Here is a 26280-nt window from a genome sequence, read left to right on the forward strand (position 1 = left end):
CAACCCATTATGTAGATGATCTCTTGGTGGTAACCCTGTGTTGTTCTTTTGTTTTTTTCTTTCTGAATCCTTGCAGTGGAGGAATTTTTTCTGGCAGGGATGGGGAGACACTAAAAAATGATATTTGTTAGCTGATTACTGCTGGACCAACGTCCCCCAAACATTCCCTTACACTTTTTCCCCATGATGCTCTCCCAGCGAAGAATCTATAGGTTTTCTATCATCAGCTACTACGTTGAGGCCAGATTGCTTTGTCTGGTGTCACCAGCCTTCTTCAATCCTATTGCACTTGACTTATCCAGCCTCATCTCTCACTTGTCCTAAGTAGCACCCCTGTCCTTCTGTTTTCCAAGCTATTCGAAGTCTTTATTTCTATGCCTGCAGCTCTTGCTTAGAATCTCCCTCCCTGGCCCCTCTAAATCAAGCCAGCCTTCAAGATAATGGCTCCTAGTTCTGTCTCCCACGTGACTTTTTTCCCCTGCTTATTAGCACTTACTTTAATGTCCTCCTACTATTTGTAAGAGTCATGCAGTTTAAGCTGTAATTAGTTCATTTACTCAACATCTGCACTGCCATCACCATTCAATTTAGTTCCAAAAACATTTTCTTCTGCGCCAAGAATGGGGCTAGGTGAGCCTGGGGTTGGGGGTCACCTTTCTGCAGGGCTTGGGCTAGGAATTGGCCCGATAACGCACAGATTCCTGCCCAGTGCCTTCCTAGCATTCGTCCCACCACAGGCCTGGGCCATATTTGTTCTGATTCCTTAGGTTCCATGTTAGAAATTGCTAGTATGCCACATCACACCAAAACATTCAGACTCCTTCACCCAGGGTTCAAAGTCCACGGGACTGGATTGGGCTCTGAGAAAATGTCTTCTTTCCCTATTCTTTTTGCATTAAAAGTGATTGTGAAACAGCTTTTCCTTAAAGCGACCCGGCCCAGGGCCCTTCGTTCCTGGGCCCCAGTCCTTCTCTCCCTTACGGGAGGGAGGCCTTACTGCTCTGGGACTGAACCTCAGCTCCTGCATGGAGCAGTGGGGCCAAGTCCTCTCACTCCTCCAGGCCACATGACCCTCTTCTGTAGGATGTGTGTATTAGTCGCTCAGTCGTGTCCAACTCCTTGCGAACCCATGGACTGTAGCCCGCCAGGCTCCTCTGTCCGCGGAATTCTCCAGGCAAGAAGACTGGAGTGGGTAGCCTTTCCCTTCTCCAAGGGATCGTCCCAGCGCAGGGATCAAACCTGCGTCTCTTGCATTGCAAGAAGATTCTTTACCGTCCTAGCCACCTGGGAAGCTAGGATGTCCCCACGTGTAGGATGCGGACAATACTAGTCAGGGCTGTGAAAAGGACTGGATGACTTAATAGCTCAAGGCGCACAGTGGCCACCAATCGACGTCGGCCTTCAATAACACATGTCACATCCCCTACAATGGAAGAGGCAGATTTGCCTATTAGGTCCCATACGGGCCTCCAGCTTCAAGCCCAGTGTCTGTTTCCAACGTGCGGAAGAAACGTTGAATGAAGGACAGAATCCGCCCAGTTACAATTACTTCTGCCTTTCCGATGTCGTGCCGCAGGTGCAAAGGCAAAGAAGCACACGGAAAGGTGGTCCTTTACCGGGTCAGACTCGAGGTCCCCAGCAACGACAGCGTCTGCAGAGAGGGCGGAAGTCCACACGCGCGTACCGCGCAGCACCTTCCCGGAATCACCTGGGTGCCGGGCGCGAGCGGAAGCGCCCCGCGGTCCATTCGCGCGTAAGGCGCGGCACCTTTCCGGAACCACCTGTGCGCCGGACCGGAGCGGAAGCGCCCCGCACCGGAGCGGAAGCGCCCCGCGGGCTGGGTTCGCGGGAGGCCCGGCGCATGCGCGGCGCGTCAGCGCCCGGTCCTTCCGGCGGCGCCGCCCGGAAGCCTTGGCCCCGGCCCCTCCCCCTCGCCGGCTCGGCGGTGCGTGCGGGGCCGGCCCGGCGAGGAGGCGGGACACGTCGGCGCTGCCGCCGCCGCCGCCCCTCCTCCTGGTCCAGCAGCCGCGGCCGCCGCTTCCTGGCCGAGTCCGAGCGGCCCCGGCGGCCCCCGGCGCGTCCCGCTGCGCGGCTCCCCGCCTGTCACGCCCGGCTGCCGCCCGCGTCCACTCCGCCGCGATGGCGACGCGCTCGTGCCGGGAGAAGGCGCAGAAGCTGAACGAGCAGCACCAGCTCATCCTGTCCAAGCTGCTGAGGGAGGAGGACAACAAGTACTGCGCCGACTGCGAGGCCAAAGGTAGCGCGGCGCGACCCCCGGGCCGGGGCTCCGGGGTCCCCTGCTCCCGCCGGGCCGCCCGGCAGGTGCCGCGGCGGGTGGGGCGGCCGGGCGGGCCGCGTCCTCCGCCCGGGCGCTGCGGGGCTGGGCGGCCGGGGCAGCCCCTGGCCGGCGGCCGGGAGCACCGACGGTGCGCCGGTCCTCGGGGCGGTCCTCGCGGTCGTCCTCCCGGCGGTCCCCCCGGCACTCCTCGCTCGGGGCGGTCCTCGCGGTCATCCCCCCGGCCGTCCTCCCGGCGGTCCTCCCGGCACTCCTCGCTCGGGGCGCGCTCAGCGAGGCGGCTGGGGAAGGGCTTGAGGCTGGGCGTTCGTGCCATGCTCCAGCCCGGATTTTGGCCCGAATGAGAAGGGGTTTCGTTAACGTGAGTCTTCTTGGACGCGGGGCTTTTTCTGTTGCTGAAGGTTTTAATTCGATTCTCTCCGACCGGCCAGTCCAGGGGAGTCTCTATGTGGACCCTGCTCTGTGTGCCTCTTGAACGTCGAAGGGGTGTTCTTCAGATCCAGACATGAGAGGAGCCTAATTTTAGTTTGTTCAGTTGGAGGGCTTCTGCCTCAGCCTTTGAAATAGACACTCTATTTTTAGCCTATATGTTTCGGCTTTGCAGAACTGATGTATATTTAATGTCTTATAAGTAATCTCACGGGAAACACGTTTCAGAGTTGTTTTTTTTTTTTTTAAACAAACCCCTTATACGGCTAGGAAATAAAACCCGACTTATTTGTGAGTTGGTGTCCCTGGTGAGAGACCGAGGGTTCTCCGGAGCCGCAGTCAGTTTTTGGGAAGGTAATTGAAGATTTCTGCACTGTTTGACCTCGACTTTTCCTGAAGCTTTCCTGTTCTTCCTTAACACTGTAAATGAGTCACCTCTCAGTGGGCAGGTGATACTTGGCAAGACTCAGCCACACGCCATTGGCAGGTTCCTTTACTACCGTGACGGTCCCCGGCTACTGGGAGGTCATATGACTGGACTGGAACCTGACCGTTTATGAAGCACTTTTCAATATCATAGTAAAGTCACTTGGGGCCAACCTTTCAGGCAGTGAGTTGCACACGCCCTGATGTGGGTTACGTGTGTGGTTTTGGAGAATGAATTCCTTTCTGTATTGAGGCTCTATTACTCATCACTGCACTAGTGAAATACTGGAAAATGGGCCTTTAAAAGGCCAGTATATGAGTTTATATTGTATGCATTTTGAGTAATGAATCAATCACATAGTTAGATAGAGATGCCAGTATTAGATTTATTCATTAAAAATTGAGTAACAGTTTTAGCAGTTCCCTTTCTTTATTTATAGAAACCATTCAGAAATAATTTTTGTTCAGATTTCTTTCTGTCAAAAGGTACTTTGTAAAATCAGATTTTTACTAATGCTTCTTAAAATAATTTATAGGTTTAGAGAAAGCCATTGTTTACCACATGTTGACATTTGCGTTTTTGGTTTTTGAGGTGGGAGAAGGATATAATCAGGTACTTCTCACATTAGGACAAAACTTTTACTCTTTCTGACATGAGAAATAGGGAGCATTAGTATTCCTCACATGTTGGATTGCCACTGAGGGCAGTAGATATGTATTGAATGGATGTCTTTTATTTTGGTTTTGTTTGGTTCTGTATGTGTGGTTTTGTTTTTGAGAAGTGGAGGAAGTGGGACGGAAGAGAGTACGGAGAGCTCAAGGATGTGGTGTGAAAGGCGTGCGTGAGCCAGTCAGGATTTAGAAAGGTCAGCGCTTTTTCCTGATGCTACTGAATCTAGGATAGTGTTAAGATGATCTTCTAAATTATTTCATTGTTTCATCTTGGTCCTTCAAGGGCAAAAAAAAAGCAAATAGTTCAAAGCACTTATTGGTTGAATGAAACTTGATTTCATAGTTGTAATAATTGAAAAAAATTGACATGGTGAGGCAGTTGCTATGATTAAATATATTTTGTAAAGTTTTTGAGTCTTTGGTATGATCTGAGGGGCTCTCTTAGTAGAAATCTTGGTTTATTTCTTGATTTTGGATTTATTATTATGTATACTAGATGACAGGGCTTCTCATGTGGCTGGTGGTAAAGAACTAGCCTGCCAGTGTAGGGAGACATAAGAGACCTGGGTTTGATTCCTGGGTCAGAAAGCTCCCCCTGGAGGAGGGCTTGGCAGCCCATTCCAGTGTTCTTGTCTGGAGAAGCCCATGGACAGAGACACTTGGGCTACAGTCCATAGGGTTGCAGAGTCAGACACGACTGAAAAGACTGGCACGCACATGCGCGTGCCAATTGACATAGTAAATGTAGGTAGTGAAATTCTGATTGTGCTTTTTAGAAAAACTGGAGGATAAAATTGTTTTAATTGCTATTGTTGCTAAGTTGTGTCTACTTCTTTTGTGACCCCATGGACGGTAGTCTGCCAGGCTCCTCTGTGATTTCCCAGGCAAGAATACTGGAGTGGGTTGCCATTTCCTTTTGCAGGGCATCTTCCCAACTGTGGGATGGAACCCATGTCTCCTGCAATGGCAGGCAGATTCTTTACCACTGAGCCACCAGGGAAGCCCCTGGAGGATAATTGCTTTACAATTAAATGTACTTTTAAAAGACATGCTAAACGTCTTATTTTTACAGCTCAGTTATTATAAGTGGTTCCATACTGTATATGTGTATTGATGTTTCTTTTCCTTCACTGCCTAATAAACTGCATCAAACTTTTCATGTATTTTGAAGCTATTTCCTAGTTAATGTAATTTTCTTTCTTAAAAAGTATGCTTCCCCCATTGGTCTTTGTACCAGAACTAGAATTTAGGGCTAGAGGTTTCCCTGTTCTATTGCCTTATACCAGCTGGCAGAAGTTTGTCCCTTGGGTTTTGACATTTTCTTCCTAAGTCACCGGTGTATGCTTCCTGATTTGATAGTATTTGGGAAGGGAGGAAGGAGAAAAGGGTGGCATAGGTGCCAGTTTCCTGCTCTTGGTCCTACTCTCAGCAAGTCTGTTGAGCGACCGGAGAAGAAGAACAAGCAGATGGTGCCGCCTGTCCTCTCAGGCCTCCGTGGGCTCTCTGCGGGACTTTGAAAGCAGTTCTGTCGGTGACTAGTTGGTGGCACTTCACGGAGCAGGGAGAATTTAGAGCCCCTTGCTGACTTAAAGTGTACTCTTCAGTGTTTGAAGTTTAGCCTGGGGTCAATACTAGCTGTCACTCTGAGCATGTATAGGTTGGCATGAAAAATGCATCTCTTGCCTTGTAAGTTTTTGGGGTGGTTGGCAGCAGAAGATGCTTGAACCCTAGAGACTGCCTAGTATGGAGAGGTTAAGCTCTTGACCCAGATCAGACACTCATTTTTTCACTCCACAGTCTTGACTTGAGGACACACTGCCTAGCGCTGCATCACATTAGAGAGCTAAACTTGTTGTAAGACCCTAAAGGAGCTTGTTTGGTGGGGGTTGCATTTTTGCACATGAATCATTTCAGCACCTGCATTATTTCAGAGCAGTGTACTCAGTACACTGTTAGAACAGTGCTTGTGAGCAGTGCCTCCCTGGCCACTTATTGTGGACTGCTGCTTTCCTTGCACCTAGCTTTTGTCCCTTGATTGTCTTCACATCTGCTAGAGTGCTGTCTCAGGGCCTTTGCGTATGCTCTTTGCTTCTGCCCAGGAAGCTGACAATATTTTATCTGGTCAGTTTACCTGTCTTCCAGTTTCTGCTTAAGTGTCTCTTCAAGGGAATTGATTCTCCCTGATCTTCCCAGGTTAGATTAGGCTTCCATTTATACATTTATTACACTCACCACAGTTGTAATTAAACATTATTTGGGTAATTACTGGGAAATCAGGGATTAGATTGTAGCTCTGAGACGGAAGAGACCTTGTCTGTCTTGTTTTGCCTTGTAGCCGCAGTTCTGGGCAAAGCAGGTGAGATGCAGCAGGGTAGATGCAGCTCAGCAAATGCCTTTGAAAGGGCGGATGTGAAAGCATAGAGCTGAGGATAGACGGCAGATGTGTGGATGAGAGTACACATTTCGGCCTGGGGGTAAACTGTTTTAAAGCACGATCAGACTTGGCGGTGACGGCTCAGAGGAAGAACTGGAGTGGCAAGAGGTAGCCACCTAGTCACTCGGTTATAGCAGTGGTCCCAGCGAGAATATCTTATGGTGAATGTATTGTAAGTCAGCGGGTAGGATAGGAAACGGAACCACTGGAGCCATCCTAAGATACCTATTAAGAAGTAGATCCCTTCCAACAATGTTGAAAGGGCTGGACGAGCCGGAGTCAGGGAGCCTCTCCTGGCCTTCTGATGTCAAGGCCACACACTGCTGCCTCTGCCACACTGCCTTGGCGCCATCTCTCCCTTCAGCTGATTGGAGAACCAGGCTGCTGTGGCCGGTCAGTGCCTGTTGGACATATTTATTGGCTGTCCTAACTGTGGAAAGACGTTAGCTGCCAAGCCTGTGCTATCCACATGCCTGACACTGCAGACGTAACTTAGGTCCAGTCCTTTCCCATCAAGGGAGCCTGAGGCTTTCTGATCCCTTCACAAATTAGAAGAGTGAAATGGAGTTGTGAGACCCAATCCTAGAGGCCACTACAGGCAGCTGAGGGTGGTGAACATTTTTCATTAACTGTTACTTTAGAATAGGTTTATATAGGAACCCTGAAATAGCAAAGAAATTCTTACTAAAAAGTACAATTCACCTTCAGGAACTGGTGTTTATAGTGATGTTAATACTTGTAGGATAAATTTATGTAAACAGAAGTCTGTGATTATAATTTCTCTAAGTTCAGGTCAGCTAAGTCGTGTCTGACTCTTTGCGACCCCGTGGACTGCAGCACACCAGGTCTCCCTGTCCATCACCAACTCCCGGAGTTTACTCAGACACATGTCCATTGAGTTGATGATGCCATCCAACCATCTCATCCTCTGTCACCCCCTTCTTTTCCCGCCCTCAATCTTTCCCAGCATCAGGGTCTTTTCCAGTGAGTCAGTTCTTTGCATCAGGTGGCCAAAGTATTGGAGATTCGGCTTCAGCATCAGTCCTTCCAATGAATAATCAGGACTGATCTCCTTTAGGATGGACTGGTTGGATCTCCTTGCCATCCAAGGGACTCCCGAGAGTCTTCTCCAACACCACAGTTCAAAAGCATCAGTTCTTCGGTGCTCAGCTTTCTTTATAGCCCAACTGTCACATCCGTACATGACCACTGGAAAAACCAAAGCTTTGACTAGACAGACCTTTGTTGGTAAAGTAATATTTCTGCTTTTTAATATGCTGTCTAGGTTGGTCATAGCTTTTCTTCCAAGAAGCAAGTATCTTTTAATTTCATGGTGGCAGTTACCATCTGCAGTGATTATGGAAACCCCCCCTGCCAAATAAAGTCTGTCACTGTTTTCCACTGTTTGCCCGTCTATTTGCTGTGAAGTGATAGGACCAGATGCCATGATCTTAGTTTTGTGAATGTTGAACTTTAAGCCAACTTTTTCACTCTCCTTTTTCACTTTCATCAAGAGGCTCTTTAGTTCTTCTTTGCTTTCTGACATTAAGGTGGTGTTATCTGTATATCTGAGGTTATTGATATTTCTCCCGGCAATCTCGATTGCAGCTTGTGCTTCAGCCAGCCCAGCGTTTCTCATGATGTACTCTGCATAGAAGTTGAATAAGCAGGGTGACAATATACAGCCTTGACGTGCTCCTTTTCCTATTTGGAACCAGTCTGTTGTTCCATGTCCAGTTCTAAGTTGCTTCCTGACCTGCATACAGGTTTCTCAGTAGGCAGATCAGGTGGTCTGGTATTCCCATCTCTTGAATTTTCCACAGTTTGTTGTGGTCCACACAGTCAAAGGTTTGGCATAGTCAGTAAAGCAGAAGTAGATGTTTTTCTGGAACTCTCTTGCTTTTTTGATGATCCAACGGATGTTGGCAATTTGACCTCTTTGCCTTTTATAAATCTAGCTTGAACATCTGGAAATTCATGGTTCATGTACTGGCTTGGAGAATTTTGAGCATTACTTTGCTAGCATTTGGGATGAGTGCAATTACTAGTCGGGACATAGGCTTGGATTACCGTAATACTGAATGGTTTGCTTTGGAAACGAACAGAGATCATTCTGTCATTTTTGAGATTGTATCCAAGTACTGCATTTCGGACTCTCTTGTTGACTATGATGGCTACTCCATTTCTTCTAAGGGATTCCTGCCCACAGTTGGAGATATAACGGTCATCTGAGTTAAATTCACCCATTCCAGTCCATTTTAGCTTGCTCATTCCTAAAACGTCGACATTCACTCTTGTCATCTCCTGTTTAATCACTTCCAATGTGCCTTGATTCATGGACCTAACATTCCAGGTTCCTATGCAATACTGCTCTTTACAGCATTGGACCCTGCTTGTATCACCAGTCACATCCACAACTGGGTGTTGGTTTTGCTTTGGTTCTGTCTCTTCATTCTTTCTGGAATTATTTCTCCACTCTTCTCCACGTTGGAGAATTAGTATATTGGGCACCTACTGACCTGGGAAGTTCATCTTCCAGTGTCCTATCTTTTTGCCTTTTTACTGCTGAAGTGTACTGAAGAATACTGAAGAAGAATACTGAAGTGGTTTGCCATTCCCTTCTCCGGCGGACCACGTTTTGTCAGAACTCTCCACCATGACCTGTCCGTCTTGGGTGGCCCTACATGGCGTGACTCATAGTTTCATTGGGTTAGACGAGGCTCTGGTCCGTGTGATCAGATTGAGTAGTTTTCTGTGATTGTGGTTTTCACTCTGTCTGCCCTCTGATGGAGAAGGATAAGAGGCTGATGGAAGCTTCCTGATGGGAGAGACTGACTGAGGGGGAATCTGGGTCTCGTTCTGATGGGTGGGGCCATGGCAGTAAATCTTTAATCCAGTTTTCTGTTGATGGGCAGGGCTGTGTTCCCTCCCTGATATTTGACTTGAGGCCAATAATGGTGGAGGTAATGGGGATACTGAGAAGGCAATGGCAAGCCACTCCAGTACTATTGCCTAGAAAATCCCATGGATGGAGGAGCCTGGTGGGCTGCAGTCTGTGGGGTCGCTAAGGGTCAGACACGACTGAGCGACTTCACTTTCACTTTTCACTTTCACACATTGGAGAAGGAAATGGCAACCCACTCCAGTGTTCTTACCTGGTGAATCCCAGGGACGGGGGAGCCTGGTGGGCTTCCGTCTGTGGGGTCACACAGAGTCGAACACGACTGAAGTGACTTAGCAGCAGCAGTGGGGATAATGGTGACGTGCTTCAAAAGGAGGTCTGCTGCACTCAGTGCCCCCGACCCTGCAGCAGGCCACCGCCGACCCACACATCTGCCAGAGACTCCTGGACCCTCATGGGCAAGTCTGGGTCAGTCTCTTGTGGGGTCACTGCTTCTTTCTCCTGGGTCCTGGTGCACACAAGGTTCTGTTTGTTTCTTCCAAGTGTCTGTTTCCCCAGTCCTGTGTGAGTTCTGGCGGCTCTGTGGTGGGGTTAATGGCAGCCTCCTCCAAGAGGGCTTATGCCATAGCCAGGTCTGGTGCACCCAGAGAAGAGACCTACCAATCTAAAATTTCTCTTAGAATGTTAAACTTCAGTCTGATGCTGTGTTCCCAGAAATCTGTGGATCCTCAGGTTTCCTCTTTTGATTATGTGTAGAGTTCTGGTGTTGGAGCTGGTATGGAAACCACGGGTCTCTCTGACTCATCAGTTTATAACTTTGGCTGCATGTGCTCCCTGCTTTTTCTCCCAGTTCATCGTCTTTGTGTTCCTTTTTTTAAAGATTGAAATGTTCACCCTGAGAAAACCATAATTCAAACAGATACATCTATCCCGGTGCTCACTGTGGCGCTGTTTACAGTCAGGACATGAAAGCAACCTGTCCATCAGCAAATGAACGGATAAAGAAGTTGGGGTACATATACACAATGGAATATTACTCGGCCATAGAAAGGAACACATTTGAATCTGTTGAATTGAGGTGGATGAACCTAGAGCCTGTTATACAGTATAAAGTAAGGCAGAAAGAGAAAAACAAATATCGTATATTATGCACATATATGGAATCTAGAAAAATGGTACCGATAAACCTATATCCAGGGCAAGACTAGAGACACAGATGTAGAGCAGCTGTCACCATGGGGGAGGAGGGGGTGGGATGAACTGAGAGAGCAGCATTGACATACATGCGTCACCATCTGTGAAGCGGAGCGCTAGTGGGGAGCTGCTGTTTAACACAGGGGGCCCACCCAGTGCTCTGTGACGAGTTAGAGGGCTGGAAAGCGGGGAGGGAGGTTCAGGAGGAAGGGCATACATGTACAGTTATGGCTGATTCCTGTTGTGTGGTGGAAACAAACAAAGCTTTATAAAGCAATTATCATCCAATTAAAAAGAACTGATTCACTTATAAACAAGTGAAATATATTAGGAATGATACATCATTTATGTTGAATGAGTGTCAAACATCAGCATTTTGTAGCCTCAAAAATAAATCAATGATTAAAAAATAGTTACTATAAAGTATAGGCTTTCATGACTTGATTTCAGTAATTAAGTGAATTTGTATCTTAATTCTTGCTGTACAAAATGTGTATATAGCCCTTACTGACCTTTTTGGACTCCGACCCATTCTCTCTGTAAGGCAAAGTCAAATAATTGACATTGTAACTCTATATATTATAAACTCAAGCCTTTTCCTTGCTGTTGCTGCTATTATCAGTCTTTTCCCTGGATAGAATCAACTCATTTTTCTCTTCTCAATAGAGGAAGATCGAAGAAACTTGGAAGCCATTTTGTTTAAGTTGCAATTATTATCAAAAGTGTTGACTGTGTTAGGTTCTGACCGCTGTAAAAAGTTGATGTAACAAATATATAATTTTTGTTGGTAAATCAGTATTTTCTGGGCACTGCAAAGATTAAGTATCATGTCAGATACTGTCAAATGTGCTAAAAAAGTTCTGGATGTGGTCCATAAAGTAGTTGGGGATCTCAGTAGATACGAAACAATGATCAGTTAAATTCTAATCTATGTGTAGATTATAGGTTTATTAGAAATTTAGTATTGGGAGAATTCATTGTGACTTGGAGAAGGTAAAATTGTAAGGTTGAAAGTTCAAACAAAAAAATAAGGTTATATATACACAAATTATATAGTGCTTCATTCTTGCCAGCCACTGGTGTAATCAAATATTTTATGCATATTAGTTAACATATAATTAGTCCTCAACATAATCTTTTGAGGTTGGATCTAAAGGAGATCAATCCTGGGTGTTCATTGGAAGGACTGATGCTAAAGCTGAAACTCCAATACTTTGGCCACCTCATGCGACGAGTTGACTCACTGGAAAAGAGTCTGATGCTGGGAGGGATTGGGGGCGGGAGGAGACGGGGACGACAGAGAATGAGATGGCTGGATGGCATCACCGACTCGATGGACATGAGTTTGAGTGAACTCCGGGAGTTGGTGATGGACAGGGAGGCCTGGTGTGCTGTGATTCATGGGGTTGCAAAGAGTCGGACACGACTGAGTGACTGAACTGAACTGATACAAGTGAGGAAACTGAGGCACACAGAACTAAAGTAACTTTCCCAATGTTATCCAGTTAGGAAATGGTAGAGCCAGGAATTTTTTTGTGAAAAAAATTTTTGATGGCTACCATATATTTCAGGCACTTTTCTGGGAGCTGGGAATGAATCGAGGAACAGGTAGATGAGGTCCACATTAAAGGATTTGCTGGTCTGTTGGAAGCAGGACTGACTGCAGAGTTGGCCCCTGACTGGCATCCGGGAGCTTGGATGTGGAAGGGTCTCATCCGTCACTCTAAGTGATGTTGGTCACTGCACCTAAACTCATTGTGCAAATAGTATGGTTTCTGCCGGACACCTGCTTTTCTTCTGGGAGTCTGGAGATTGCATATGGGCTAGGCAAGCTCCCAGGTAAAAGCCCTAGGCATGGAATCTCTGATGAGCTTCCCTGGCTGGCGGCATTTCACACCCGCTGTCAGAACTCACTGCTGAGAAGTTTGTTGAGTGCAGCCCCTCCGGAAGAGGCCTTCTGCACACCTGTGCCTGATTTCTCCCGGATTTCTCTTTTTGTACCTTTTCCTTTTGCCAGTATGCTTGTTATCCTTCTGCTGTAAGAAATCGTAGCCGTGAGTACACATATATGTTGAATCTTGTGAGTCCTCTTAGTGAAGTAGCACACTTGCGGGTAGACTTGGGGACCTTACAACATTAGTGATAGTGTGTATTTTCCTCCAGGATGTTGGCAGATGTTCCCAGGTGACTCAGTGGTTAAGAATCCCCCTGACAAGCAGGAGACTCAGGTTCACTCCCTGGGTCAGGAAGATTCCTCTGGAGGAGGAGAAGGCAACCCACTCCAGTATTCTTGCCTGGGAAATCTCGTAGACAGAGGAACCTGGGGGGCTACAGTCCATGGGGTCGCAGAGGGTCAGACACAGCTTAGCAACTAAACAACGACAATCTCAGCAGACCACATCAGTGTTTCACCGTATCTCAGCTAGCTCTAGAACCCAGCCTAGGGGTATCTAGCAGGTATAAGCATTAGAGGAAATTCCCAGCTTTACTGGATAAGATGGAGTTGCGAATCTGGACCACAGAGTCAAGATTTTGAACCCAGGAGATCTAGCTCCAGAGTGTGTGTTGCTAGCTGCATGTTACATGCTTGAAAGAAAACATACGCTTTTATAGTTGAAATTTGTGATAAAAGAGATTATTTTGCGGGAAGAGATTATCACCTTCAAGCTGACATAAGAGCTTCCCTGGTGGCTCAGTTGGTAAAGAATCTGCCTGCAGTGCAGGAGACTCTGGTTCAATCCCTGGGTTGGGAAGATCCCCTGGAGAAGGAAATGGCAACCCACTCTAGTAGCCTGGGAAGTTCCATGGACAGAGGAGCGGGCTACAGTCCATGGGTTTGCAAAGAGCCATTGAACATAACTTAGCAACTAAAGCACCGATACCACCAAACGTAAGGTCTTTGTCACAGAGATTATTGCTAAGTGTATTCAAGTGTGGACAGAGTCTTTGTTTTGTCTTGTTTTACTTTATCTCTTTGCATTTAGTAACATAACCAGCCTAACTTCAAAATACCAATTTCAACAAAATAGAATTATTTTTCTGATCACTAAACTTTATTCTATGAATTGATTGAATCAATAGAGAAGTCCTTTAGTGTTTTTGTTTGGAAGGGGGGTCTTCCATATACCATCTTTGTTTTCTGTTTCTGCAGTTACATCCTTAGGTCAGGTACTGATTATCTCCCTGTACGATAGAATTAGCATGGTAGACTTGGAAAGCAGTGTCCTTGGGTAGTTAGTAAAGCCAGGTGTGAGTCTCAGCTTTGCTTCTAACTTGCTTGGTGACCAGCTGTCCCTGTCCTTGTTGAGCCTCACTGGAAAGATTTATTTCATCTCCTTCGTGGTCTGTGCTGGTTCCTGAATTCCCTGCTTCTTGTTACTTCTGTGCTAGTATTTACTATTATTGTTAATTGAAAACTTGCTCTAGAACCCTGTTATTGAGGGTCTGTAATTATTACTGAGGGTATAATTATAATTATTGGGGGTGTTAATGAACTTTGAATCAGGATCAGACCTTTATACTTTTTAAAGACTTTTCACTGATGACTTAGGTCTTGCTGAGCAAATTTACCTGTTACTGTTTTTAACTAGCTTCAAGGCATATCATGTAGCTAACAGAAATATTCTTTACTGGTTGAGAAGTCCTTTTATGTGAAATCTTTTCATTTTACTGCTTTCTTGGAGTAGAGTCAAATCAAAGAAATCACCACCTCTTCCAGTCAACTACTAAAGCCAAGATTTGCTTTCAGTCATCATTTTAAAGAAGAGACCTGTAGGTGCATTTTCAGTTAGTCATGTACATTTATCAGTGTCAGTATTTTTTGCCCAAGATGTTACATGGAGTTTTGTTAACTGTGAATGGTATTTACCTATAATATCATATAGAAATGACTTTTTGAAAGTATTTTGCTTAAAACAAAATAAGAGCTTACATGAGTTCCTTTTGGAAATATGTGCAAACTTCATGTTTACATGCATTTCAAGTGGTAAATGTAAGGACTTTGAGGGTCCAAAGGGGAGATAATTATAATCTTGCTAGTAATCCTCCATTCATTTTACTCCCCGCTCCACAATAACTTTTGGTCTTCATTTTATGAGATCCAAGTGATTGCTTCTAAGAGTGATTGATGACAGATCCTCAGATGTTTCCCATTGATATTTTTTAAAGAGTGCATTTCAAGTGATCAGCTTGACTACAAACTTAAAAAGAAAATCAAAGGAATTTTTAAAATTTTGTAACAAATCATATTTAGGATAGCTTTATCTTCCAATGTAAGAAAATTCATAAAAAATTATGGTTTATTCTGGACTTAAAAAAATTGAAGTATATAGTTGGTTTATAATGTGTTTCAGGTGTGCAGCACAGTGATTCAGTTTAAATTTTTTCAGGTTATTTTCCTTTATAGGTTATTATAAGATGTTGAATGTAATCCCCTGTGATTACAGTAAATCCTAGTTGTTTATCTGTTTTATGTAGAGTAGTTTGTGTCTGTTAATCCCATACTCCTAATTTGCCCCTCCCCTCACCTTTGGTAACCATTTATTTGTTTTCTGTAACTGTGAGTCTGGACCACCAGGAGATTCTCAGTGTGTTAGTTTTTAGATTCCCCATATAAATGTTACCATATACTTGGCCTTGTCTGATTTACTTCACTAAGTGTAGTATTTTCTAGGTCCATCCATTCATTCTTGTTTTTGGCTGGGTAGCATTCAACTCTGTGTGTGTGTGTGTGTGTGTGTAGTCTAGACTACTGGTAGTAGTTCATTCATTTTTACTCGTGAAAGGTGCTTTTGAAAGGGTGGTGATAGTGCGTGGTGCCAAAAAACTAGCAGAAGTATATTCGTTGAAGTGAAATGATCATCAATTTCCTATTGCTGATACTACAAATCATCACAAACTTAGTGACTGAAAACAACACAAATGTATCATCTTATATTGGAGGTTGGTGTCCAAAATGAGTCTTACTGCGCTAAAATCGAATGTGTTCCTTTTGGAGACTCTAGGGAGAATCTGTTTTCCAACTTATAGAGGTCACCTGGGATGCTTGCTTCTTGGCCACGTCCTCTGTCTTCGTGGTGCTGTCTTCAGATCTCTTGCTCTCTGCCTCCCCGCTTCCATCACTGCCATGATTATGTTGAGTTTACCTAGATAATTCAGAAGAACATCATCTCAATGCCCTTAATTATATCTGCAAAGTTTCTTTTGCCATGGAAGGTAACACATTTACAGATCTAGATACTGGATGTCTCTGGGGTCATTGTTCTGCTTACTACAAGTGGATTTGTGATAAAAAGTTGTGTATTGAACCGAGATTTTTATAATAGGTACCGCTTGGGATATACTTAAGAGGGCATAGGAATGTGAAAGTGAAAGTTGCTCAGTTGTGTCCAACTCTTTGTGACCCCATGGAATTCTCCAGGCCAGAACACTGGAGTGGGTAGCCTTTCCCTTCTTAATGGATCATCCCAACCCAGGGATTGAACCCAGGTCTCCCACACTGCAGGCGGATTCTTTACCAGCTAAGTTACAAGGGAACTCCATAGGATGGTGAAATGAATATAGTTTAAGTTAGACATTCTCGCAGAAATTATTTTTAAAATCTCTGAAGCCCTCGAGTAATTTAACAGTTGCAACATGACCATTTATGTAGAAAATCCTTAGAAATTTATTTTTAAAAAGTATTAGAACCAGTAATTGAGTTTATTAAGGTGATTATAGAAAAATTAACTATCCCTATAGACTGGAGTGACTCAGCAGCAGCAGCAGCAACATATACCATCAACAAACAGTTGGAAGTTGAAATAAAAATTACCATTTGCAATTTATAAAATCTGAAAATGTAGTGATAAATGTAACAAAATATATGCAAGACTTGTATGCTGAAAACTACCAAAGACTGGGAGAAATTAAAGAATACCTAAAGAAATTGAGAGATAAACCATGTTCATGGATTAGAAGAGACAGTCTTTGTAAGATGTCAGTTCTCTCCAAATTAATCTGTAGATTCAACATGATTGCATTCAAAATTTCAGAAGGCTTTTTTTGGTGGAAATTGATAAGTTGACTCTAAAATTTATAAAGAAATGCAGAGGAGACTTCCAAATCTGAATAATTTTGAAAAAGAATGTTCAGTTTTTTATATGAACTGACTTCAATGGTTAATATAAAGCTACTGTAATCAAGACAGTGTGGTATTGGTCTAAGGACAGACATAGATTGATGGAACACATAATTAAAAAAAAATAGACTTACATATACAGGTAAGCTGTTTTTAACAGAAGTGCCAAGGTAATTCAATAGGGAAAGGGTAGTCTTTTAAACAACAGAATGTGCCTCGACCTTTAATTCATACTAGGCATGAAAATGTACTTGAATAATAAAATTAAACAAGCTAAAACTATAAAAAACGGATCTTTTCCAGTCCTCTAATCACTGCTGAGTTTTCTAAATTTGCTGGCATATTGAGGGCAACACTCTCACAGCATCATCTTTTAGGGTTTGAAATAGCTCAACTGGAATTCCATCACCTCCACTAGCTTTGTTTGTAGTGATGCTTCCTAAGGCCCATGTGACTTAGCACTCTGGGATAGTCTGGGTCTAGGTGAGTGATCACACCATCGTGGTTATTTGGGTCATAAAGATCTTTTTTGTATAGTTCTTCTGTGTATGCTTGCCACCTCTTCTTAATATCTTCTGCTTTGTTAGGTCCATACCATTTCTGCCCTTTATTGTGCCCATCTTTGCATGAAATGTTCCCTTGGTATCTCTTAATTTTCTTGAAGAGATCTCTGTCTTCCCCATTTTATTGTTTTCCTATGTTTCTTTGCCCTGATCACTGAGGAAGGCTTTGTTATTTCTCCTTGCTATTCTTTGGAACTTTGCATTCAGATGGGTATATCTTTCCTTTTCTCCTTTCCCTTTTGCTTCTCTTCTTTTCTCAGCTATTATAAGTCCTCCTCAGACAACCATTTTGCCTTTTTTGTATTTCTTCTTGGGGATGGTTTTGATCACTCCTCCTATACAATGTTACTAAATCTGCACTGGCCACAGGACTGGGAAAGGTCAATTTTCACTCCAATTCCAAAGAAAGGCAATGCCAGAGAATGTTCAAACTACTGCACAGTTGCACTCATCTCACACACTAGCAAAGTAATGCTCAAAATTCTCCAAGATAGGCTTCAACAGTATGTGAACCAAGAACTGCCAGATGTTCAAGCTGGATTTAGAAAAGGTAGAGGAACCAGAGATCAAATTGCCAACATCTATTGGATCATAGAAAAAAAGCAAGAAGCAAGAGAATTCCAGAAAAACATCTACTGCTCCTTCATTGACTACGCTAAAGCCTTTGACTATGTGGATTACCACAAACTGGAAAATTCTTCAAGAGATGGGAATACCAGACTACCTGACCTGCTTCCTGAGAAATATGTGTGCAGGTCAAGAAGCAACAGTTAGAACTGGACATGGAAGGGAGTACGCCAAGGCTGTATATTGTCACCCTGCTTATTTAACTTCTTTGCAGAGTACTTCATGGTAAATGCCGGGCTAGATGAAGCACAAGCTGGAATCAAGATTGCCAGGAGAAATATCAATAATCTCAGATACACAGATGACACCACCCTTATGGCAGAAAGCAAAGAAGAACTAAAGCGCCTCTTAATGAAAGTGAAAGAGGAGAGTGAAAAAGCTGGCTTAAGACTCAACATTCAAAAAACTAAGATCATGTCATCATTTCGTGGCAAATAGATGGGGAAACAATGGAAACATTGACAGATTTTATTTTCTTGGGCTCCAAAATCACTGTGGATGGTGACTGCAGCCATGAAATTAAAAGACACTCGCTCCATGGAAAAAAGCTATGACCCACCTAGACAGCATATTAAGAAGCAGAGATATCACTTTGCCGACAAAGATCTGTGTAGTCAAAGCTATGGTTTTTCCAGGAGTCATGTAGGGATGTGAGAGCTGGACAATAGAGAAGGCTGAGTGCCAAAGAATTGATGCATTTCCAATTGTGATGCTGGAAAACACTCTTGAGAGTCCCTTGGATTGCAGGGAGATCAAACCAGTCAATCCTAAAGCAAATCAACCCTGAATATTCATTGGAATGACTGTTGCTGAAGCTGAAGCTCCAACACTTCTGCCACCTGATGCAAAGAGCTGACTTCTTAGAAAAGACCCTGATGCTGGGAAAGATTGAGGGCAGGAAGAAAAGCAGGAGACTGAGGATAGGATTATTGGATGGCATCACTGACTCAATGGACACTCAATGGAGCAAACTCCGGGAGATAGTAAAAGACAGGGGAGCCTGGCATGCTGCAGTTCATGGAGTTGCAAAGAGTTGGACAGGTCTTAGCGACTGAACAGCAATGTTGAGCAAGAAGTTAAGGATATAAACAATCAAGAAACAGAATTTGGCCCCACGTAGCTGAGGTGCGTATGAAAGGAATGAATTCAGCCTGTTTTTCCTCTTAGCGCTGGGCACTGATTTTCACTGCCTCCCAGTTCTAGATTAGTCGTCGCCATGGGTTTTGGAGACTTGAAAAGCCCCGCTGGCCTCCAGGTGCTCAACGACTACTTGGCGGACAAGAGTTACATAGAGGGGTATGTGCCATCACAAGCAGATGTGGCAGTATTTGAAGCCGTCTCCGGCCTACCACCTGCCGACTTGTGTTATGCCCTCCGTTGGTATAGTCACATCAAATCTTATGAGAAGGAAAAGGCCAGCCTGCCAGGAGTGAAGAAAACTTTGGGCAAGTATGGCCCTGCTAATGTGGAAGACACCACAGAAGGTGGAGCTACAGATAGTAAGGATGATGATGACATTGATCTCTTTGGATCTGAGGATGAGGAGGAAAGTGAAGAAGCCAAGAGGCTAAGAGAAGAACACCTTGCCCAGTATGAGTCAAAGAAAGCCAAAAAACCAGCACTTGTCGCCAAGTTTTCCATCTTATTAGACGTGAAACCTTGGGATGATGAGACTGATATGGCAAAACTAGAGGAGTGCATCAGAAGCATTCAAGCAGACGGCTTGGTCTGGGGCTCTTCTAAACTAGTTCCGGTTGGGTATGGCATTAAAAAACTTCAAATACAGTGTGTAGTTGAAGACGACGAAGTTGGGACAGACATGCTGGAGGAGCAGATCACTGCTTTTAATGAGTATGTACAGTCTATGGATGTGGCTGTATCTTGTTGAAACAAGATCTAAAATCCATCGTGAATCAGTGCCCTTAAATAAAAGTTTGAAAGACACACAAAAAAAGGAATGAATTCAGTGAGCCCAGAGGTTTGCATCTTCCCATACACAGAAGAATGCTAAATTCCTTAGCTTGATATCTGGTTTTCCTTACTTATCAGTAATCTTTGATATTCAGACTGCCTGCCCCCTTTGTTTCAAACTTGTGTATACTATTGCCTTTTGTATACAGAAACTGTATACACAACTGGATGCTGCTGCTACTGCTGCTAAGTCACTTCAGTCGTGTCCGACTCTGTGTGACCCCACAGACGTAAGCCCACCAGGCTCCCCCGTCCCTGGGATTCTCCAGGCAAGAACACTGGAGTGGGTTGCCATTTCCTTCTCCAATGTGTGAAAGTGAAAAGTGAAAGTGAAGTCGTTCAGTCGTGTCCGACCCTTAGCGACCCCATGGACTACAGCCTACCAGGCTCCTCCATCCATGGGATTTTCTAGGCAATAGTACTGGAGTGGCTTGCCATTGCCTTCTCCGACACAACTGGATAGCCGGGTGTATATAGAAACTGTTCCCAGGAGGCAGGAGAGGGAGTCAGGCTGTAGCTTCCTCGGAGCAGTTTTTCAGGGCTACTGAGATGTTGTCTCCTGGGCTCAGAATCGTTAACATTCCCACCAGATAAAATAATCTCTACTTTCAGGTTGTCACTAATTTTTTTAGTTCATGGTGACATGGATTCCTTTTCTCTTTTCATTAAATTACTATTTTTATATGCAAAGGTCACTAGTCTATTGCTGCTATTCTTTGCCCAATATTATCAGTTTAAAATAAATTTTTTTTTCTCTGTGAAATGGTGCTCAACTCTTGTACAGAAGCAGTTTTGCCTCATTGATTAATGAAAATTAGTTGTTATTTGGAATTTGTTTTTTATGGAGACAGTGGTTTCACTTCCGTAGATAAGACAAGGCTATCAGGTGCTTGCCTTTCTTTGGGCTTTTATCTCTTGTCTCCTTGTCTCCGTGATTTTGACTGTTCTTAACTGATTTGTTAAAGTATGCCTGAAAGTAACAGGAATCTGGTTTTTACCTAAAGTAAATGTTTTGCTAGTTTTCAAAAAATAGTTGAGAGGACTTCCAGATTGTGGTCTTGCTTCAAGACTTGAAAGGAGCTTCAGGTCTTCACTCCATCCAGACAAGAAGAAGAAAGCTGAGGAAGCTGAACAATCAGCAGTTCTGACTAGATCTGTCAGAGAAATGAGGTCACAGGGCAAACTACAGTCCCCCAAATTGCAGAGATAGGCGAACACAGAGAATCACAACTTCCAAAAACAATTTTGGGGACCAGAACTGGACTGGGAAAACCCAAACTGTAATTAATGAATTGCTGGAGGACTCCAGGGGGACGCAGTAAATGGGGAGGGTCAGATATATTCGTGAGTTTTACCTCTAGAAGCTCAACACAGTAAATATGGGAGAAAAGCTCCTAGTGCTTCTGGCTGGAGAAGAAGAAGAGGGACTATTTAGAAATACACCAGAGGCTCTGTTCTTTGCAGCAAGGTAGACCCTGGGGAGAAACTATTTAAATACAGCTTAACTGACCTGGGGGAAAAGAGGCGCCTCTCAGAGCTGGGCCCCAGGCCACGCGATGACAGGACCAGGAGGAGATGAGAGATTTGAGGCTAAAGTAGGGCTCCAAGGGGCTTCCCTGGTGGCTCAGACGGTAAAGAATCTGCCTGCAATGCGGGAGACCTGGGTTCCATCCAGGGTTGGGAAGATCCCCTGGAGGAGAGCATGGCAACCCACTCCAGTTTTCTTGCCTGGGAAATCCCATGGACAGAGGGGCCTGACAGGCTACAATCCACGGGGTCACAAAGAGTCGGACACGACTGAGTGACTAAGCACAGAACTGGGCGATAGAAACTCCTAACTCTAACCATCTCTAGAAATCCCAACGCCTGCCTAGTCTAGCTAGCCGTCCTGTCCCCCTGAAGGAAGGGTGGCAGAGACTGAAAGTATTGCTGAAGTTCCCAATACAGAGGCAGAGACTCCCTGGAGAACTGAAACCTAATCACAGGGCTATGGAATGCCCCCTTCCCCAGTTACTAAGGCCTCTTTACAGCCGTTTCTTTTACCCAGCACAACATGCCTGACCATCAAGAAAAAATTACAAGGCACATTAACAGGCAAAAAGCATCATTGAAGTTCTTGAATTTCATAGTTACCAGATATTTGAAGTACGGTGATAGTCTGCAGCCCATAGCCTGTGAGAGATAAATGTAATTGGAAAAACATGTAAAAGTAGCTTTGTATGTTTAAATGAATGTGTAAAACATATGTGTATATATTAGTGAGTATATAACAGCTGAAGTTATTACATGTTCAAATTGAATAAAGCAAATCACATCAGGTTCTTTCAGTTTGAGTTTTTGTAGACGGAGAGTATCAGTCCCAAACAGTGCTTACTGTTATGTCACAGCTAAGAAGCAGATCTTCAGGCTAGTACCACTCAGCTGAGCTTTAATCTTTATGGTGAAAGTCCCTCAGTCGTGTCTGACTCTTGTGACCCCGTGGTCTGTAGTCCGCCAGGCTCCTCTCTGTCCATAGAATTTTCCAGGCAATATTACTGGAGTGGTTGTCATTTCCTGCTGCGGGGGATCTTGCTCACCCAGGGACTGAAGCTGCATCCTATGTCTCTTGCATTGGCAGGTGGGTTCTTTACCACTGGATCCACCTGGGAAGCCTAATCTTTATGGTAGACCTCGAATATTCATATTCAAGTTACTTTTAGAATTCACATGAAGTGAGGAGCATTATGCTGGTTAGAGACATTTCATATTTGTATGTGTCCCCTGAAAATATTTAAAGTGGAGAGTGTAATTATTCTTCATGTTAAGCCTGGGCTTAGTATCTCTTTACTAAGTTTAATGAGGAAAAAGTTGGGAGGGGGGCTTTTCTAAGTTAAAAGGCACATCAGAGACATAACTGAACACAGTGAATGGTCCTTGAGAGGATGCTTGTTTTGAAAAAGTCCTTTACAAAAAAATTTTTTTGGAAGCATGGTTGTGGGAAGTAAAATAGGTAGCATTAGGCGACATCGAGAACTTACTGTTAATATGGTAGGTGTGGTGATTGTGATTATGGAGGGAAAATTCATAGTTTTTAAAGCTTCATTCTGAAGTTTTTAGGAGTGATGTCTTTTGCCTGAAGTTACTTTTAAGACACTTCAGCACACAAAAGATAAAAATATGGCAAAAAACTACCAATTGTTGAATCTGAGCATTGGGTATGTGGTTATTCACTGTGCTACTCTCTGTATTTAGAAAATTTTGATATTGAAAGTTAGGGAAAAAATTCTAGTTTTTGTATCTAAGAAGTAAATAAGCTATCAGCAAATAAGGGGATTGTTCTGGACTTCAAAAATGTTTAGTTCACTTTGATCTGCATTTTTCCCCCTTCAGTTAGAAGACTATATTGTTAACTAATCTTCACTGACAGTATGTATCTGGACATTTATGTAATCTTGTACTGAATGCATATTTTTCAACATGTATCATCTGTTCTGAACGTACTCAGAGGCTGTGTAAACATACCAGGAGAACAAAAGAAGTTAAAAAAACTTCAAATAAATTATCATTACAAAGACAGAGTGATTAAGGAATAAGTAAATTAGCTGTTGGCTCTTTATGGTAGAACCTGGTCATTTTTGGATGCTGGATCAGAAAAAGGATTATCATGCAGCTGTTTAAGCACTGACTAGCTGTTGTTGATAAAGCATCTGAAAAGGTAGTAATGAATGTGGTCCTAATTTTACTTCTTCCTCATCCTATTTTTTTTTTTGAGAACATAGTGACAAGAACTGTGGCAAACTGTGAAAATGCACCAGAACCTCTAATACTGCTTCCTGAGTTGTATTTTCTCCAAGGGCACCTGAAGAGGTATTCATGTCACATGTGTTTTCTAAGCACCTGTTGTGTGTTAGGCACAGCTGCTAATTGTCATACAGATTGAAGTTGTGTATGGCACTAATGAATCCTGACTCAGTGCTTTCTGCATTTAAGACTGCATAGTAGGGAAAGTGGCTCAGATGGTAAGGCGTCTGCCTGCAATACGGGAGACCTAGGTTCTGATCCCTGGGTTGGGAAGATCTCCTGCAGAAGGAAATGGCAACTCACTCTAGTATTCCTGCCTGGAGAAGCCCAGGGATGGAGGAGCCTGGTAGGCTACAGTCCATGGGGTCGCAGAGTTGCTCACGATTGAGCGACTTCACTTCATAGTAGGGGATAGAAAAAGAACTAGCATTAATTTAAGCAAAATAGCATTTTTTTTTTCTTTAAATCAGAAGAGGTGGGAGGCTTGCACAGCCAGTTCTTGAACCTACCACAGGACTCAGTTCTTGAACCTCTTCACTTCTGTTTGTGTTTACTCTTTGGCCAATCTCATCCAATCTCCTGCTTTAATTATTGACTGTAAGTGGATGACTCCCCCTGGCACATATCTTCAGACAGAAAGCCCCCACCCCAGAATTCCACAGTGGTCTATCCCACTGCACGTGCTGTTCGTTCAGTGGCTCCAAGTTGGCGTGTCTTAACTTAATTCATCTTTCTCCTCCCCAGGCCGGCTCTTCCAACAGTCTTCCCCATCTTTCTGTGCCCTTGTGCTCAGTCCCAGAACTTTGGAGTTGTCCCTGCAATAGCTAAAATAGTCTTCCAGTTTTATTCTTGCCTCTGTGGTCTGTTCTAACCCAGCTGCCAGAATGATCTATTTAAAAAGTCATCTTAGGTAGTTAGATCCTGTCATTGCTATACTTGAAACCCTCCATTATTTTTGCCTGTCAGTAAAAACCGAAGCGCTTATGGCAATCCATGCCGCCCACTCAGCCTCTGAATATACTAACCAGCCTCTGCCCTGGTGCCTTTTTCTCTCTCTCTGGAATGTTCTTCCTCCAGGTGTGCATGTGGGCCTGGTCTCCACACCTTGGTTAGATTAGGTCTTCATTCCGTATGTACTTAATTTGGTTGTCTTCCTTTCTAGAATGTATGAAGTCAGGCATTTTTGTCTTTCTTATTCGCTTCCTAGGATACTTCCTGGCATATAAAAGTGAAGTGAAAGTGAAGTCGCTCAATCATGTCTGACTCTTAGCGATTCCATGGACTGCAGCCTATCAGGCTCCTCCGTCCATGGGATTTTCCAGGCAAGAGTACTGGAATGGGTTGCCATTTCCTTCTCCATAAGTGCTTCTTAAATATTTGTTGAGTGAACAAGGAACCAAGCAAGGGGAGATGCATGCTTGGCTTGAGAATGCTCTATGCTGCCAGTTTAAGACATTATGAAACGATACAAGCAACATCTGCAAAGCTAATTTATCTCAGTGGTCTTGGAAGTATTTCATGCAGTATCTTAAGTGTTTGATGAAGATCACTGTGATTTTGGTGATTCTTTTTTATGGAAAATAAGGCCTCACCCAACATTTGTCCTTTTTTTTTTTTAGCTTATGTAAAACTTTGTTTAGTCAGGTTTGTAAAACCACTGGTGTTGAATACTGGAATTGCATATTATTTTTGTATGTTTGAGGTTGTTTTAGTAGAGCTTCAGCACTGCAAGTAGAACACTCTAGGTGTGTTGGCAGAAATGCTTTAATACTGGAAATTAGGTCCTTGTGAAGGGCCTGGGCGGAGAAAGCAATGGCAAGCCACTCCAGTACTCTTGCCTAGAAAATCCCGTGGATGGAGGAGCCTGGTAGGCTGCAGTCCATGGGGTCGCTACGAGTCAGACGTGACTGAGCAACTTCACTTTCCCTTTTCACTTTCACACATTGGAGAAGGAAATGGCAACCCACTCCAGTGTTCTTGCCTGGAGAATCCCAGGGACGGGGGAGCCTGATGGGCTGCCGTCTATGGGGTCACACAGAGTCGGACACGACTGAAGTGACTTAGTAGCAGCAGCAGCAGCAGCAGAAGGGCCTGGGAGGGGCGGGAAAGTTAGTCCCAGGTCACAGCAGAACTGATCCTCCAGGGAGCTTCATGCCCAAAGGCTGTCCTTGGGCTGTTGAGTGTCAGGAAACAAGCAGCTAGGCCTGGGATTAGCTGCAGCTGCCCTGCTTCACGTACAAGCTGGTACTGGAATGTGGGGTCTTCCTGTCATCCGTGAAAATCAGTACTTCTTACCCAGGACTCGACTGGAGACCAGACATTCTACCATCTGGTTTTCTTGCAGAAAAACAGTGAGAAAGGCAGGAAGATAGTCTCCACCTCACTTTGGCTTTCAGGTATTGATTGCATAAGTGAAAGTTGCTCAGTCATGTCTGACTCTTTGCGACCTCAAGGACTATACAGTCCATGGAATTCTCCAGGCCAGAATACTGGAGTGGGTAGCCTTTCCCTTCTCCAGGGGATCTTCCCAACCCAGGGATCAAACCCAGGTCTCCCACATTGCAGACAGATTCTTTACCAGCTGAGCCACAAGGGAAGCCCAAGAATACTAGAGTGGGTAGCCTATTCCTTCTTCAGAGGATCTTCCCGACCCAGGAATCAAACCAGGGTCTCCTGCATTGCAGGCGGAGTCTTTACCAAGTGAGCTGTTGATTGCATGAGTGCATCTAATTGGTAGAAACTCATTCTCATTCAAAAGTCTAACTGCAAAGGAATCTGCGAAATACAGCTTTTTTAGCTGTCTGTCCTCTGGCACACCAGAAGTTGGGGGAGTGGCCGTGGTGTAAGCAAATCAGTACTGTCTCCATG

The 26280-nt window shown here is 44.3% G+C and overlaps 1 protein-coding gene and 1 pseudogene across 3 annotated transcripts in view; both read left to right on the plus strand.

Moving 5' to 3' along the window:
• Nucleotides 1-1924: 1924 nt before the first annotated feature.
• Nucleotides 1925-26280, plus strand: part of SMAP1 (small ArfGAP 1) — a 184665-nt gene continuing 160309 nt past the window's right edge. Inside the window, exon 1 of one of the 3 annotated variants that reach the window (XM_055433520.2) lies at nt 1925-2257. In XM_055433520.2, coding sequence (XP_055289495.1) covers nt 2140-2257 — 118 coding nt within the window. In that variant the 5' untranslated portion in view covers nt 1925-2139. The remainder of the gene's footprint in view (nt 2258-26280) is intronic. The other 2 variants (XM_088840493.1, XM_055433521.2) reach the window with 2 other exon arrangements.
• On the plus strand, nt 18836-19564 carry LOC129561120 (elongation factor 1-beta pseudogene; annotated as a pseudogene).

The sequence above is a fragment of the Moschus berezovskii genome, chromosome 10 (assembly GCF_049115385.1).
Source record: "Moschus berezovskii isolate FMDL1 chromosome 10, NW_MosBer_1.0, whole genome shotgun sequence".
NCBI classification, from domain to species: Eukaryota; Metazoa; Chordata; class Mammalia; order Artiodactyla; family Moschidae; genus Moschus; species Moschus berezovskii.